The sequence below is a fragment of the Ovis canadensis genome, chromosome 15 (assembly GCF_042477335.2).
Source record: "Ovis canadensis isolate MfBH-ARS-UI-01 breed Bighorn chromosome 15, ARS-UI_OviCan_v2, whole genome shotgun sequence".
NCBI lineage: Eukaryota > Metazoa > Chordata > Mammalia > Artiodactyla > Bovidae > Ovis > Ovis canadensis.
In genome coordinates, this window is record NC_091259.1 from 15870242 (window position 1) to 15886691 (window position 16450).

The window sequence follows — 16450 nt, forward strand, 5'->3', positions numbered from 1 at the left end:
CAAAGTCCAGAACATTTATAGCACCCTTATCACCTATTCCATGGATTCCAAAATTTCAGTCACTCATATACGACTTCCACAGTTTGGGCCATATCCATGTCCTATATTTTTACTTATAAATCGATCCACTTCTTTTACTATGCTTACTGCAAAACAATAACTTCCATTAAACCCAGAGTTGTTCTTTATTCAGTACACATTAAAATAAGCATGGAACTACTAAAATGTAAATTTTTCATTCATATAATGCTTAATTATATTGCTGGTGGTTTCCATTTTACACTCTGGGAAACACAGAATATTCTTCATTTATAAAAAAAGAAAACATAATTCTAAGAAGCTTACTGCTTTACTTGATGTCAACAACTGGAATCAAGATTTTCCCAACTCTGCGTTCTGGTTTCATGCTGAGTAGGAAAAATAGATTTTATATGCATCGCTTTAATAGAATTCTGTTCTGTGTGGCAAGTAGAAATTATACTGTGAATGAAATATAATGTGAACAGAATTAAAAGTTTCAGATCAGTGGGGATATTTTACTATGAGAGGCTTGAATAGAAATATAATAATAACTATGTAAAGCACTGTTCCACCACCAACTTAGTTAGATATGGTTATACAAACGAAGAGCGCCTCAGCGTTTCAAACAACAGTGTTTCTGTTGCTGAAAATATCTTAGATCCAAAGGTTTGGCAGAAGTTTAGAAATATGATTAAAGTACGGTTTCCTACTTGACCACATTTTCCAAATGAAAGAAGGAAATACACTATCGCTAGGAATAGCCTGTGGTTTACCACCACACTAGTAACAGTGAAGTCGCTCAGTCGTGTCCAACTCTTTGCGACCCATGGACCAAGCTCCTCCGTCCACGGGATTCTCCAGGCAAGAATACTGGAGTGGGTTGCCATTGCCTTCTCCAGGGAGTAAAAAGTTGATCAAATTGGTTAAGTTAGATTGTTACAGTAAAACTCTCTTGTCTGGTATAGCTGAGGGAAAAGGAATGCTGGTTGAAATCATTCTTTCTAACTGACTCACAGTACTGCTTTCTGTTTAGTTATCCTTTAATTCCTTACAATAAAGCATTGGAATTTCACACATAAAAGTCCTACACATCCTTTGTTGAGTTATTCTTAAATGTCTTATTCTTTTGTTGTAATTTTGAGATGGTGTACAGAAATAAAATTCATATATATGAATTATATTGTATATAAATTATATATATGAATTATATTATATATATTCATGAACATATATATTCTATCCACCTGGCTAGGCTCATATTTCTAATACATGCTCTGTAGATTATTGAAGATATTCTATGTAGGAAAATCACATCAATAAATTATAAACGAAGGAAACAAAATTAAGTCCTATATTTTCTATGCCTCTGCTTTTATTTTACTCCACAGATTAGGTCCCCTCCAAAATAATAATAAATTTAAGTAGCATTAATAGTAGTATATAAGGACCCTTATGGATCTGCCTGCAACACAGGAGACCTGGGTTCTGTCCGTGGGATGGGAAGATCCCCTGGAGAAGGGAATGGTAACCCATCCCAGTATTGTTGACTGGAGAATTCGATGGACAGAGGAGCCTGGTGGGCTACAGTTCATGGGGTCGGGAAGAGTTAGACATGACTGAGTGAAAAACACAAGCCCTGCCTGACTCCTGTGAATGTTTCTAATGTTTGGATGGTGAGTATTATGTTTCTAAGTCCTTTAAAATGTCAGACATACACACAGTTCAGGCACAATTCACTATCATAATAGTCTGCTCAAATGACATTAACTAGAAATGTCCTAAGGCCATGACCATACTATAATAGACAAGAGTTGGGTAATTATCTAAATTACAGTAATTTCTTCATTTCTGAAAATAATACTCATATTTAGAGGAACACATAAAATGTACTCAGTCCCCTGGGCTTTGAGTGATTGGTCAAGGGTCTTTAAGTGATCTTGACTGGGCCAATCAGAGGCTTAAAAATTTTTTTCATTAATAGTTTACCAATGGAATTTGAAAACAACAGAATGGGAAAGACTAGAGATCTCTTCAAGAAAAGTAGAGATACCAAGGGAACATTTCATGCAAAGATGGGCTCAATAAAGGACAGATATGGTATGGACCTAACAGAAGCAGAAGATATTAAGAAGAGGTGGCAAGAATACACAGAAGAACTGTACAAAAAAGATCTTCACAACCAAGATGATCATGATGGTATACTCACTCACCTAGAACCAGATATCCTGGAATGTGAAGTCAAGTGGGCCTTAGAAAGCATCACTATGAACAAAGCTAGTGAAGGTGATGGAATTCCAGTTGAGCTATTTCAAATCCTTAAAGATGATGCTGTGAAAGTGCTTCACTCAATATGCCAGCAAATTTGGAAAAGTCAGCAGTGGCCACAGGACTGGAAAAGGTCAGTTTTCATTCCAATCCCAAAGAAAGGCAATGCCAAAGAATGCTCAAACTACCGCACAATTGCACTCATCTCACACACTAGTAAAGTAATGCTCAAAATTCTCCAAGCCAGGCTTCAGCAGTATGTGAACCATGAATTTTCAGATGTTCAAGCTGGTTTCAAAAAGGCAAAGGAATCAGAAATCAAATGCCAACGTCCGCTGGATCATGGAAAAAGCAAGAGAGTTCCAGAAAAACATCTATTTCTGCTTTATTGACGATGCCAAAGCCTTTGACTGTGTGGATCACAATAAACTGTGGAAAGTTCTGAAAGAGATGGGAACACCAGACCACCTGACCTGCCTCTTGAGAAACCTATATGCAGGTCAGGAAGCAACAGTTAGAACTGGACATGGAACAACAGACTGGTTCCAAACAGGAAAAGGAGTGCGTCAAGGCTGTATATTGTTACCCTGCTCATTTAACTTCTATGCAGAGTACATCATGAGAAACACTGGGCTGGAAAAAGCACAAGCTGGAATCAAGATTGCCAGGAGAAATATCAATAACCTCAGATATGCAGATGACACCACCATTATGGCAGAAAGTGAAGAGGAACTAAAAAGCCCTTTGATGAAAGTGAAAGAGGAGAGTGAAAAAGTCGGCTTAAAGCTCAACATTCAGAAAACTAAGATCATGGCATCTGGTCCCATCACTTCATGGCAAATAGATGGGGAAACAGTGGAAACAGTGTCAGACTTTATTTGGGGGTGCTCCACAATCACTGCAGATGGTGACTGCAGCCACGAAATTAAAAGACGCTTACTCCTTGGAAGAAAAGTTATGACAAACCTACTGAAAAGCAGAGACATTACTTTGACCAGCATATTGAAAAGCAGAGACATTACTTTGCTAAGAAAGGTCCATCTGGTCAAGGCTATGGTTTTTCCAGTGGTCATGCATGGATGTGAGAGTTGGACTGTGAAAAAGCTGAGTGCTGAAGAATTGATGCCTTTGAACTGCGGTGTTACAGAAGACTCTTTAGAGTCCCTTGGACTGCAAAGAGATCCAACCAGTCCATTCTAAAGGAGATCAGCCCTGGGATTTCTTTGGCAGAATGATGCTAAAGCTGAAACTCCAGTACTTTGGACACCTCATGCGAAGAGTTGACTTATTGGAAAAGACTCTGATGCTGGGAGGGATTGGGGGCAGGAGGAGAAGGGGACAACAGAAGATGAGATGGCTGGATGGCATCACCAACTCGATGGATGTGAGTCTGAGTGAACTCCGGGAGTTGGTGATGGACAGGGAGGCCTGGCGTGCTGCGATTCATGGGGTCGCAAAGAGTTGGACACGACTGAGCAACTGAACTGAACTGAACTGAATGGAATTTGTAATAGTTACCAATGAAGTTTTTAATTTTTTTTTTACTAGTAGTTTACCAATGGAAACAGCACCCCTGGTGTCTCAGAGGTAAAGAATCTGCCTGCAACGCAGGAGACCTAGGTTTGATCCCTGGGACGGGAAGATCTGGAGAAGGGAATGGCAACCCACTTCAGTATTCTTGCCTGGAGAATTCCATGGACAGAGGAGTCTGGCAGGCTACAGTAGTCCATGGGATCAGAAACAGTCAGACACAATTAAGCAACTACACATACACACACACACCCCCCAATGGAAACTAGACAGGCCTTCTCCAGAAACAGTGTCTGTGAGGCTCGGAAGCAATGCTTACGAATCTCCACGTGGAAGAAGCCAACTGAGAAAATGAAACTGCCAGCACACGAAAGAGACAAAACAGCCCTCTCTTTTGGAAGAGCTGATGAAGCTAGCTGTTCCTGGATCCCACATGCAACCCAGCCCCTCCCACAGATAACTGAGACATCCCACTGTCTTCCCTGCCAGGGTGCTGTCTGCCTTGCAAATGAGTGTCCTGAATGACACTCAAATGACAGAGTCTGTCCTGAAGGGACACAAAGCATGTTGGTAAGAATCCACTAAGTGTCAGACTTTGTCTTGAGACAGTGAGTCCTGATTCTAGGACAAATGGAAAGTTTATGACTTTGCTGTTAAGTTGGTATTACAAGTTAAAGTAAAATGTAATGAGCTATTACACTGTATATTTACAAAATCTCACCATTGAGAGAAACTGGTTAAAAAATACACAGGATTTCTCTGTGTTATTCCTCTCTGTGTTATTCAAGTGTACATGAATTTATAATCATCTCAAAAATTTGTTTAAAGTGTAATTTAAAAAGCTTTCATTCTCTTTTATCTTGATGGTAATTAAATATGCAATTCCTTCTGTGAAGCTGAAACAACATGACTCTGTGGTTTAATCATGAAAACAAAAACCTTTTCCTCACTGAAGAGTATCCCAACCTCTTATTTCTGAATATCTGTTTGGTCTGTCCACTGCTATCTCCAACCCATCAACAGCTTTGTCATAACTTGCAAAACTTCCCCTCATGCTTATCTTTCACCTCTGTTTTTCCAGTCTAATTTATGTCTACTTAGGTTTATTTTCTTTGCCTTTTAAAATTAAATGCCCAATCCGGATCTTAAAACGTTGGGGTATGCTGCCGAAGTGACTATACATTTACTATTTATGGTATCAAAGTATCTTTGTGCTTCTTAAGTATCAAAAAAGAAATCAAAACATATGGATGTATATAAACATAGTAAAGACTAACACATACCCAACTGTATCAGTGAAATATGATGACCAACCCCACAGAATAAATGTATTTTTGAAAATATGACATACACAACTGTCAGAATTCAAAGTAAAGCCTATACACCTGGGGTCAATAGCAAAGGCAGGAAGACAGGAGGACCAGAGACAGGAGGGAAGACATGGGGAGCACAGGTGCTGTGCCCAGGAGTAGACTCCTGCAGCCACAAGCACCACCTAACACCCAAAGGTTCATGCCAAAGCAGCAAAACTAAAAGGGATATATTTAATACAGCTTATGTCTTGAGAGGAGAAAAAAAAAAAGTAAAAGTCTGTTATTCGCGTATCCTATTTTAAATTGATGGCTTTTAAAATAGCACTATCTGGTGGAAAAGTTCCCCTAAATCCTTCCAGTTGGTCAAGGTTAATCTTAAAAAAATAAAAGAGGTCTTGGGAAAGAGGAAAGTATAAAGACTGGATGCTTACTGTCACGTATCCATTAACAAATCTTTAAATCTAGCCATTTGATAGACACCCATGACATATCAGCTTTGAGAATGGTGTCAAGCAAATGAAAAAAAAAAAAGTATGCCCAACTGTTAATGAAAGTGGTATACGTAAATGCGAATATGGTTCAAAATCAGGGCTATCTTAGTTCCCCCTGCCGATTGCTAGCCAGGAAAGCAGAACTTACAATAGCGTACAAACCTTCATTTAATTACAGAAGGAACAAGCTGCTCTTCTTCTGCGAGAGCAAGTACGTAGCACGACGGTCAAGTCTCAGCTTCCTGTCCTTCATCCCCCTTCCTACACCGTGTGCAGAAGCATGAACAAGCAGGGGATGGCTCGAAGGCAGCCTTCTAGGACAGCTTCCCTGTCTGACACCTATACAACTATTTGAAGATCTTTTCAGAATTTTGACAGACATTTCTAATTATTAAGTGTGCTAAGTCTTTTTCAGTTACAGAAGCAAAAGACAGAATTCGCAAACATGAGCACTTTGAGGCATTTTCTGAAACCCTGGCAATTATTCTCTTGAAGGCCTTCACACGAAATTAACAAAATTTACTCAAAGAAAGTTTATTGCCCTTGTAACCATAATGAAATAAGATAAACAATCTGAGAAACGGTAAATGAGAAACTACAATAACTTTCAAAGACACCTTTTCTTTTTCTGTGAAGGAGTAAATTTTTGGACAACCGAAGTAGTTTTCAGAACACCTGATATAGAAAAGAAAAAGCATATAAAGCAGATCAGGCCTTTGTCCTCAAAGTGTTTAAAATTTAAGTAAAAAAGAACACACAGGATCCAACAGAACAGTGGGCTGAAGTCCAAAGACCTGAAATTGAGTCCTATGTCTTAGACTCTGTCACTTACTAGTGGCATGTATCCCTTTCAGCGCCTCACTCAGAGTCTGAGCTCAGTTTCAGATTCTCAGAAGATAAATAAAAATATATATGAAAGCACTCTGCACACTCTAAAAATTATAAATCAATACTGGGACTATGAGCAATAAAAAATAAAAGCCACCATCATTGCAGTCATGATGAATTATGTATGACCTGCCACCTCTCAATCCTACCTTTTAATATTTCACTAAATAACTGAAAATCAGGGAAATCATGGGAAGCCTTTACTTTTTTTCAATAAAGTGAAAAATTAGAACTCTGTACATGGAAAATTGAGTTTTGGGGTTTTTTTTTTTTTTTAATTTCAGATGACATGGTTATATAAAAATGTTGGCATGTAGGCAAGCATATCTAGCTTTTTTCTAATAAACGTTAACCTAGGACATACTAGAAACATAATCCATACTCATATATGTGTGGATTTCTGGCATTTATTTATCTGAGCTAATGAAAGGAATTGGATTACTTCACAGAAAATCGGACTTCAGCATATAACAGCATCAATGCCAGAAACTGAGAGACTAATCAATATCATCTATGGACAGCATATGTGCAATGCAAAACTTTATAGCAAATTTTCCGTTTAACAAAGGAAAATCTTGCACTGAGAGAAATAAGGATGTGCAATTTCCTCAACATTTAAAATATTCTTCAATTTCATGAATTCTTGGTTCAAAGGCGTGGGGAAAGACTTAGGCTCTCACATGTCAAAATGTAATGAGAAAACTGTCAATGGATTACTGAATTAACTGTTTAAATAAGAAGAAACTGAAAATTTAATTTCAAAACTTGTAATACCTGTGTTCTTTTCCTAATTTTCGTAAGATTTAACTAATAAACCTACAGCACTTAAAGGAGCATTTCACATACTGTATTATAACATATGTTCTGCTATTGTTATGCAGTTTTTAGTTTTAAAAGTCTTAGTCTCTACCCGTATGGATTATGTGAAGGCTGTGAAGCCCAAAAGCCTGGGGTTGAACACCTGTGTATCACTCATCATATGTGACTTTGACTTTTCTCCTCTTTAAAATGGATCTGTTAATAACACACACCTTAAGGTTGCTTGCAGATTAAATTTGTGCCTGTCGTCAGTCATGTCTGTCTCTTTGCAACCCCATGGACAGTAGCCCACCAGGCTCCTCTGTCCAAGGGATTTCTCAGGCAAGAATACTGGAATGGATTGTTATTTTCTTCTTTCAAGGTAACTTCCCCATCGAGATTGGACCTATGTTTCCTGCATTAGCAGGAAGATTCTTCACCACTGAGCCACCAGGGAAACCCTCTAAAGACTCATATAACAGACATCAAAAATCAAGTAATTTATATTTGACACAATTTTCGCTTTTTTAATGCCAATCTAAAACTATTTTGATTTCATCCCTTATTAACTCTTTTATAGGACTGATTATGGGGTTCCTCTGATGGCTCAGTGGTAAAGAATCCATCTACCAATGCAGGAGACGAGGGTTCAGTCCCTGGGTCGCTTCGATCCCTTGGAGAAGGAAATTGCAACTGACTCCAATAACCTTGCCTGGGAAATCCCAGGGGCTGAATAGCTTGATGGGCTACAGTCCTTGGGATCACAAGAGTTGAACACGACTTAAGAGACCAAATAACAACAACAAGGACTGATTACGCTTTTTTTTAAAAAAAAAAAAAAAGTATAACAACAACATATAACGAGGGAAAAGTTTCAGTACTCTTACAAAGGAAGTGATTATTAGAGTTATAAGTTTCCCCTTCTAGTATCTCATCTTTTGCTGCTGTTGTTCCCAAAGATTGCCTCGACACCTAGGCCATTTCAGTAAAGTACTTTCATTGCCCTAGAATAAAAAAAGATTAACATAGGCACTGAAGAGAAAGAATATAAATCCCAAGAAACCTGTCCACCACAGCTTGGCACTGGCCATGGGGGCTTGCCATCCACTCCTACAAAGATTAAATCATGCACTGCAGCAGCTGCTGACCTCCAACAGCCCCGAAGGGGTTCCAAGTGGAGAGCAGGACGAGGCCCTCTGTGCTCCCAGAAACGGGCAGGACGGGTCTTCAGACAGTTAGATATTCTCAGGAGCTGGTTTTCTAAGCCCAGTTTTTGTATCTCCTCATCCCTAGAAAAACACTAAAATCCTTCACAGTGACAACTTTCTCATGACTAGCAGCAGCTTCACAAGGCAAGCAGAAGCTTCCTAAAAAATACATGTGCTTGATTGCATGTACTGCCCCTTTACCAAAATCACATATATACCGACCTTCCCCCTCTCCTCTTTGGAGCAGTCTCTCAGAGCTATCTGAGGTGCAGTCTCCCAGGCTGCAGTCTTCCTATAGCCAGCCCCAATAAAACTTAACTCGCAGCTCTCATGTTGTGTATTTTTTTTAAGTCAACAAACCTAAAGCAAAATTTATAACTTACACAGGCCCAATGTAAATGTTAAATGCTGTGGGTAATAACAGTCAAAATAAGAGGTTTCCTACAGTAATCAAAATGAAACCTATAAGAAATAAATTCACCTGCATAAATTGTTCATGGTAAACACAAGCTGCAATATTCCAAAGCTGCAGGTTCCTTAACTGGGGACAAAGATGGCTTTGTTTCCTTAATTGGAGACAAAATCTACATTGCTACGCACATACATCCACACTCAAAACAACCAAACAACACATGTACACACCAAAAATTTTCTTTGTCAAGGTGAGGGACTGAGAATCCCCAAAAAATGAGGGCCCCAGAGGCAGGGGTGGAGGAGCAACATAGGGTGAACCAGATGATGCGGAGCCTCTATCCTGAAAGAAGGCGGAAGCCACTGGTCCACAGTGTGGGAGCTGCTATTTATTATCACTCGACATCTCCACTAAGACCAGGAGAATAAACGGGACTTTGAAGAAGCTGTCCAAACAGCTTTCTCCTGATTCTGCTACGGATCCACACCTCCTTTGCTGATTCTACCCCATCTGAACAAAGTCTGGATTCTACACCTCAGGGCTTGACCCTCCCACCTCGTCTCTTCTGTCTGCACGCTCACAGACTGGGTGAGCTCATACATTCCCACAGCTTTAAACACTCTCAACATGTTGACAATGTCTAAATTTATATCTCTAGTTCCACCTGCTCCCGTGAACTCCAGACACATATATCTATACGCTCCTTTGACAAGGCTACTTGGATATCCAGTAGGCATCTAAATAGATCCAATATTTAACCATTTCTTCCTCATCTCCTTCATCTCAATAAATGGCAACATATTCTACCAGCTACATTAGTTTTATTTCTAGCATTTACCTCCCTCAGATTTAATTTATTGACATGTCTGTTTGTTCCCAGCAGAATGCAAGCTGCATGAATGCAGCTATTTCTATTGTAATACATAAGAACCAAAGGAGACTAATTTAAACTGTATGGAAAGTGCGGGCCCCCACAAGGTACAGGAGGTGAAGTCTGGAGGAAAAAATGGAAGCTCTCATGAGAGGATACGGATCAGGCTGCTCAAGGCAGAAGAAATGACGGATGCAAAGATATAAAATTCAAACGAAGCTTGTAGAGAGACACACAGTAGAAGCAGACCCAGCGGGATGGAGAAGAGGAAAACAGGAAAAGTACTGAGAAGGGAGGAATGGCAGGAGCGGGGGCGAAGGATAGTTTCAGAGATTCTGGGAGAGGGGATTCGAGACCAAAGGCCAGCAGGAGAAAGGGTCAAATTCAGTGCTTCAGTAGAAATAACAAAGAGGAGGCTACCAAGATCTCTTCCGGAGGAGGGCTTCAACTGAGCATTTCAGTCTTCCCCAGAGGGGTCTCTGGATATGTTAATATTTGTTCATATTAATTTTGAACAGCCTGGGAAAAATGGTATCATTTTCATGGCCCAGCCAGCTGTGATCTGAAGTAAAATAGAGCAGTTCCTATGCAAGTATGGAAATGGAAGCAATCTTACCAGGAAATTTATATGGCTGAGAATTCCCTCTCTGCACTGGGGATCATCTCAAAATATTTCCACCAAGACATCTGATCTACAGCATCTCTAATCAAAAGCATTGAAGGGCATTTCCAATAAAGATGCACTTCAAAAAAAAAAAAAAAAAGCCTATGTCACTAATCAATACCATATCCTGACTGCAAGTATAAGAATTTTACTAAAGTCATTACAAAAGGCTATTAAGTTATTTCTTACACTTGTGCTGTTGAAAGGCTGTCCTCTCAGAGCCACTTGATGGCAAGTGTCAAATGATATCTTGGGGAATGTCAAATCATGGAAGATGGATTTTTGAGTGAGAAGTATGAGATAGAATAAACTATACCCATACAAGTTCTAAAACGAGTGTTTTCAAACTTTTCTTCATTATTTTGCCTTTTTTTATCCCAGACCTTCTCTGAAACAACAAGTAAGGCAATCAAAACCCACAATAGGACTTCACTCATGAATAAAGAATTCCCTTCTTGCCCCAACATGAGAGACACTGCTGAGGGCAGAAATATAGATCCTTGAAACACTATGAGCTAGTAGGCCAATCTCCATCTCCAAGGCTTATGAAATACGGTACCATATTCCTCAGCCACTGTTTCTTGGTTTTCTCCCTTTATTCTGTCATCATATTAAATCTCAACATCCTGCTCATAAAATATCCAAATGCCAAAGCTCAGCCTTAATTTCTAAGGACTTTCTCCTTACTCAGCTCCACCTTAAGTTTGTCACTATGCACACTAGTGCCATGGCCAAGTTCACTGTTTCAACTCCCTCTCTTGATCATAGCTTCCTTGTCTCTCCTGTGATCCTAGTGTAGCCTTCAACACAATTAAGCCACCATGCTTGCCCTCTCTGCTTCCTAAGGTTGTCAGTATCCTCCTGCCTCAATCATCACTGTCCTCATATCATTATATATATACGAACCCACAGCCCTGTAATCCAACACCATGTCTTCTGGGCCAACCACCCCCTGAACCCCTGACTTCCCAACTATTCTTACAACTCACAACCCAGGGCTCTGGATACTGTTAGAAACATCTTTGAAAACATGGTTGTTAATCTTTCCTGGACATATGCATGATGTCTAGCTTCAGCATCTCTTTATCCCTAGGCAGGAGTCCCTTTCCTCTTGTAGAAACTGCTCCTGGCTGTTCTAAACTATTTCTACTGACTCCTCTCTCAGCAGATGACCATTTCTTCCTAACAGTATTATCCATCTGTCCAACCAACCAACTTACTGTCCAAAGTTCTGTGTTTTAGTCAATCCTCCTTTTTGTCCCAGCACAGCAGAGCTTTCCCCCTGATGTTTGCAGGCCTCCCCTCAGTGCAATAAGAACATTCTCTTGGCTCATTTTCCTCTTGCAAGCTACAATACACTTTCACATATTCTTTATACATTTTCTAAAATTATAGCCCATACTAGTTGACTTGAGGCAGGAGACAGATGGGCCTCCAAGCTAAGAAGCTGGAGTCTGTCCCCTGTGGACAGACACTCCAAATAAGCAGGAGCTCGAGAGGAGCTGAGCCCTGCCCAGATAAGAGATAAAAGACCACATATTCTTCATTCTCGAAGTCAAGAAGACTTTCCTGAGCACGTACACACAGAAAGGCTCCTTGGAGGTCAGAGAGGGGGCGTCACCTTATAGTAAGTGATGTCGACCTAGCCTTACGCTGCTTCGCAAGACTCCATCCTGGCTGAGAGACGTGTGCGCACGTGGGAAGATCTGAGGTGCACTAAATGCAGACTCAGGACCATGCAGAGCAAGATGACTGATCAAAAACAAAGTGTCCCCAGCTACCACGAGGCCATGGCTCTGTCTCTGAGCCCAACGGTGTATCTAACCATACATACTCTTTTTCTAATAAACACTTTGTTCACTACTTTCTATCTCTGTGTGGAAATTCCTCTCTACACAGCTGACAGGCCAGGGCCTTGTCACTAGTGCCTAGTGGTCTAGTGGCTAGGATTCAGCTCTCACTTCTGTGACCCAACCTCAATCTCCAGTGGTAACCAAAACCGTGCTTCAAGCTGCCGCAGGCGGAGGCCACTCAAGATCAAACTCATGACTCTCCTCAACTATCTGCACAAGATTTGACTTGCTCAACACAGAACCCCAACTAACACAGGAGTTAGGGGCACAGTGGAATATCCATGTGTAACTGATGGTTGGCCCTCTTCCTCCATGGATTCAGCCAACAGTGAATCATACAGAACTGCAGTATCTAATACTGAAGAAAATCTGTGCATACCTGGACCCAGGCAGTTCCATCCCATGCTGTCCAAGGGTCAACTATATTTTCCTGGCTCCATGTAATTTCCAACTTTTTTTTCACGTCTCCTTAACCATTCTTTACAACTTCCATCATCAGCTCGTGATCTGAGCCATAAGTGCACATACTACCCACATATCTCCATGGTACCTGAACTTCTATTGTGAAGCTCAGAAAATCAGAGTGAAGATTATACTTAAAGCACTTGAAAGTGTCAAGTCACCTCCACAGACTGAGCCAGAGAGGGTCAGTCTCCCACAATGACTGATCTCTACCTAGATTATACTGCATGCTGTCTCTCTGATGGGACTAGACCTAAGGTAGGAGGATGTTTCCTGATAAAATATGGTCACCCCTCCTCCACAACATTTCTTCCTCGATAGTATCTCCCCCACGTAGCCACCAGATTAATTTCTTATAAATCCCACATTGATCCTCTCGTTCTACCAAAAAAGTCTAGCAATTTTCCCACAGACTATAACAAACAACTCAAACACTCAAAGGCAGGGCTGGCTCAGTCTCTGTGGGGTCTCTGGGTGCTGGTGTGCACAAGGTTTTGTTTGAGCACTCCAAGTGTCTCTGGTGGGTATGGGGTTTGATTCTAAATGTGATTTCGCCCCTCCTACCATCCTGATGAATGAAGCAAAAGCTAGAATCCAACAAGACTGTTGACGTTTGGCTGGATGAAGCATATGCTAGAATCAAGATTGCCGGGAGAAATATCAATAACCGCAAATATGCAGATGACACCACCCTTATGGCAGAAGAATGAAAGAGCCTCTTGATGAAAGTGAAAGAGGAGAGTGAAAAAGCTGGCTTAAAACTTAACATTCAGAAAACTAAGATCATGGCATCTGGTCCCATCATCTCATGGCAAATGGAGAAAAAGTGCAAACAGTGACAGATTTTCTTTTCCTGGGCTCCAAAATCACTGTGGATGGTGACTGCAGACATGAAATTAAAAGACACTTGTTCCTTGGAAGAAAAGTTATGACCAATCTAGACAGCATATTAGAAAGTAGAGACATTACTTTGCCAACAAAGGTCTGTCTAGTCAAAGCTATGGTTTTTCCAGTAGTCATGTATGGATGTGAGAGTTGGGCCATAAAAAAACCTGAGCACCAAAGAACTGATGCTTTTGAATTGTGGTGTTGGAGTAGACTCTCGAAAGTCCCTTGGACTGCAAGGAGATCAAACCAGTCAATCCTAAAGGAAATCTGTCCTGAATATTCATTGGAAGGACTGATGCTGAAGCTAAAGCTCCAATACTTTGGACACATGATGGCAAGAACTGACTCATTTGAAAGACCCTGACTCTGGGAAAGATTGAAGGCGGGAGGAGAAGGGGACAACAGAGGATGAGATGGTTGGATGGCATCACTGACTCAGTGGACATGAGTTTGAGCAGGCTCTGGGAGTTGGTGATGGACAGGGAGGCCTGGCGTGCTGCAGTCCATGGGGTCGCAACAAGTAGGACACGACTGAGTGACTGGACTGGTAACAAACAATAAAACTTCTTAGCCCAGCTCTTAAACCCTACATATGCCACAAACTACCAACCAATCTTCTACTACTACCTTCTAAGAACCTTCTGCCTTATTCTACAAATGTACGCAGTACTCTCTCACCCTGTGGCCCCTGCTCAGGGTCACTTACATAACTACCATGCCCTAGTTGCATGATCTCCCTCAACTCAGACAATGCTCTCTAGAAGTCAGGGCCACCTTAAGGACACTCTTCTCAAACTGCACTTCCTCATCAGTGGGCAAAATGACACCAAACTGTGCTGGTTTCCCAGCACATTGAATTCACAGTCTGACCATATTATGTATGTGAATCTCAACAAGGTGGTGAGGCCACCAATATCGAAGATGATGTTTTAAATAAGTCTGTAATTCTCACTGTAGCTGACAACCAACATCTTTATCTCCATCAACACTCATTCATCATGTGCCAGGTACTTTGACAAAGCTTTACAATGATCCTGTGGACTACATATTACTGATTTTCCCATACACAAATGGGCAGCCTGGTTCATTGACAGGGGCCTACCAGAACTTTGAACACAATGCGTAGAAACCATCTTTGTGATCTGTATTCTTAATACATTTATATTAGTGATAAATGTATTCCTAATAACTATGCTCTGATACTGTTTATTAATTAATCTGTCAAAGTAGAAAGTTTTCCCACTCTTCCCAGTCAAGCACAATCTTCCGAGCCTTCAAGACCCAATTCAAATGTCACCTTTTCAGAAAGTCTGAAACACCCTGATAACACCCTGGCAAAGTTAGTTGCTCCTTCTGAGAACTATCTTTAATGCTTGTAATGTGTCTTCACTACAACACTAAGGTTATTTAGCAGACTGCTCAGTTAGAATGGGTTTCTTATTGGCAGTTTGTTCAATACTTTTAATTTCCAGAACAATTAAATGGAAAGTAAAATGAATGAAATTTATATCTGCTGGCCAAATACAACAAAAAGAAATGGTACATCTTATTAGCAATATTTGATCATCATACCTACAACTCTTTTCTGTAATATTCAGTACGTGTATCATATTATAAAATGAGTTATGGCTGAGTGTAATTCAGAAAGCCTGTTCTTCTTTTCAATATGTCCAAACAAAGCTTTATTCTTAAGAAATGGGGAAGAGACTTACCAGTCTTCTCCTTTCTTCTTCTACTGCGATAAGTAGTCTTGCGAATTCTTTTAGTGACTGAGCTATTTAAAAGATAAATTAAAAAAAAAAAAGGCATGAACCTCTTTACATTGCCAGTATCTAACTGCACAAGAATAAACATTACAATAAAGATACTCATAAATTTGTATATATTCTGTGGTTTTATGTTTCTATAAGCACAAGACAGTATATACAATGGATTTCAATGACTAAAAGTTATAGATAAGAAATGGCTACAAACTGAAGCTTAGCACATATCAAGTATAATATTTTTTCTTCATAAGCACTAGGGGAATATAGTTTATAAATTTAATAAATCAAATGTACACATTAACAAACAAAAGTATAATATTGGAATCACTTCTAAATAAAATTTTTACAAATTATTTTTTACAAATAAATAAATTTTAATAAATTATTTGTAAAAATAATGCATCATCTATAAGAAGCAATAAATCCAGTTCTATTTGGATGTATTATACGTCGTGAAAGTGAGTAAAAGCCACTCGGTCGTGTCTGACTCTTTGTGACTCCATGGACTATACAGTCCACGGAATTCTCCAGGCCAGAATACTGGAATGGGTAGCCTTTCCCTTCTCCAGGAGATCTTCCCAACCCAAGGATCAAACCCAGGTCTCCCGTATTGCAGGCGTATCCTTTACCAACTGAGCTTTTAGGGAAGCTCATTGTACTTAGTAGCAGCTAGTAATGCAAAGTCTTCCAATGACTTCTTTCTAGAAGCTCAACACATATAAATACTTAGAAATGGATTCTGTATTCTGTCTCGCTGTATTACTCTCATATCCAAGGTACTTTAGACCTTCAGTATTTGGAGTGGTCAGAGGATGACCAGCATCAGTACTTTGGGAGCTTGTTAGAGATACAGACGCTCAGACCTCATCCCAGAATCTGCATTTTAAAAGGATCCCCAGGTCATCCCTTTATACATTAAAGTTGAGAAACATTACTTTAGAAAACTATCTGAAACTGTATTGCTGTCGTTTGCAAAGTATTCAGAAACTATGGAAGGACAAAGAAATTTAAAAAGTGATA

General features: G+C 40.0%; 1 protein-coding gene across 1 annotated transcript in view; it reads right to left on the reverse strand.

The window, feature by feature from the left end:
- ARHGAP42 (Rho GTPase activating protein 42) overlaps positions 1-16450 on the reverse strand; it is a 332642-nt gene that overhangs the window by 197153 nt on the left and 119039 nt on the right. The window contains exon 3 of the mRNA XM_069554888.1: positions 15377-15438. Coding sequence (XP_069410989.1) covers positions 15377-15438 — 62 coding nt within the window. The remainder of the gene's footprint in view (positions 1-15376; positions 15439-16450) is intronic.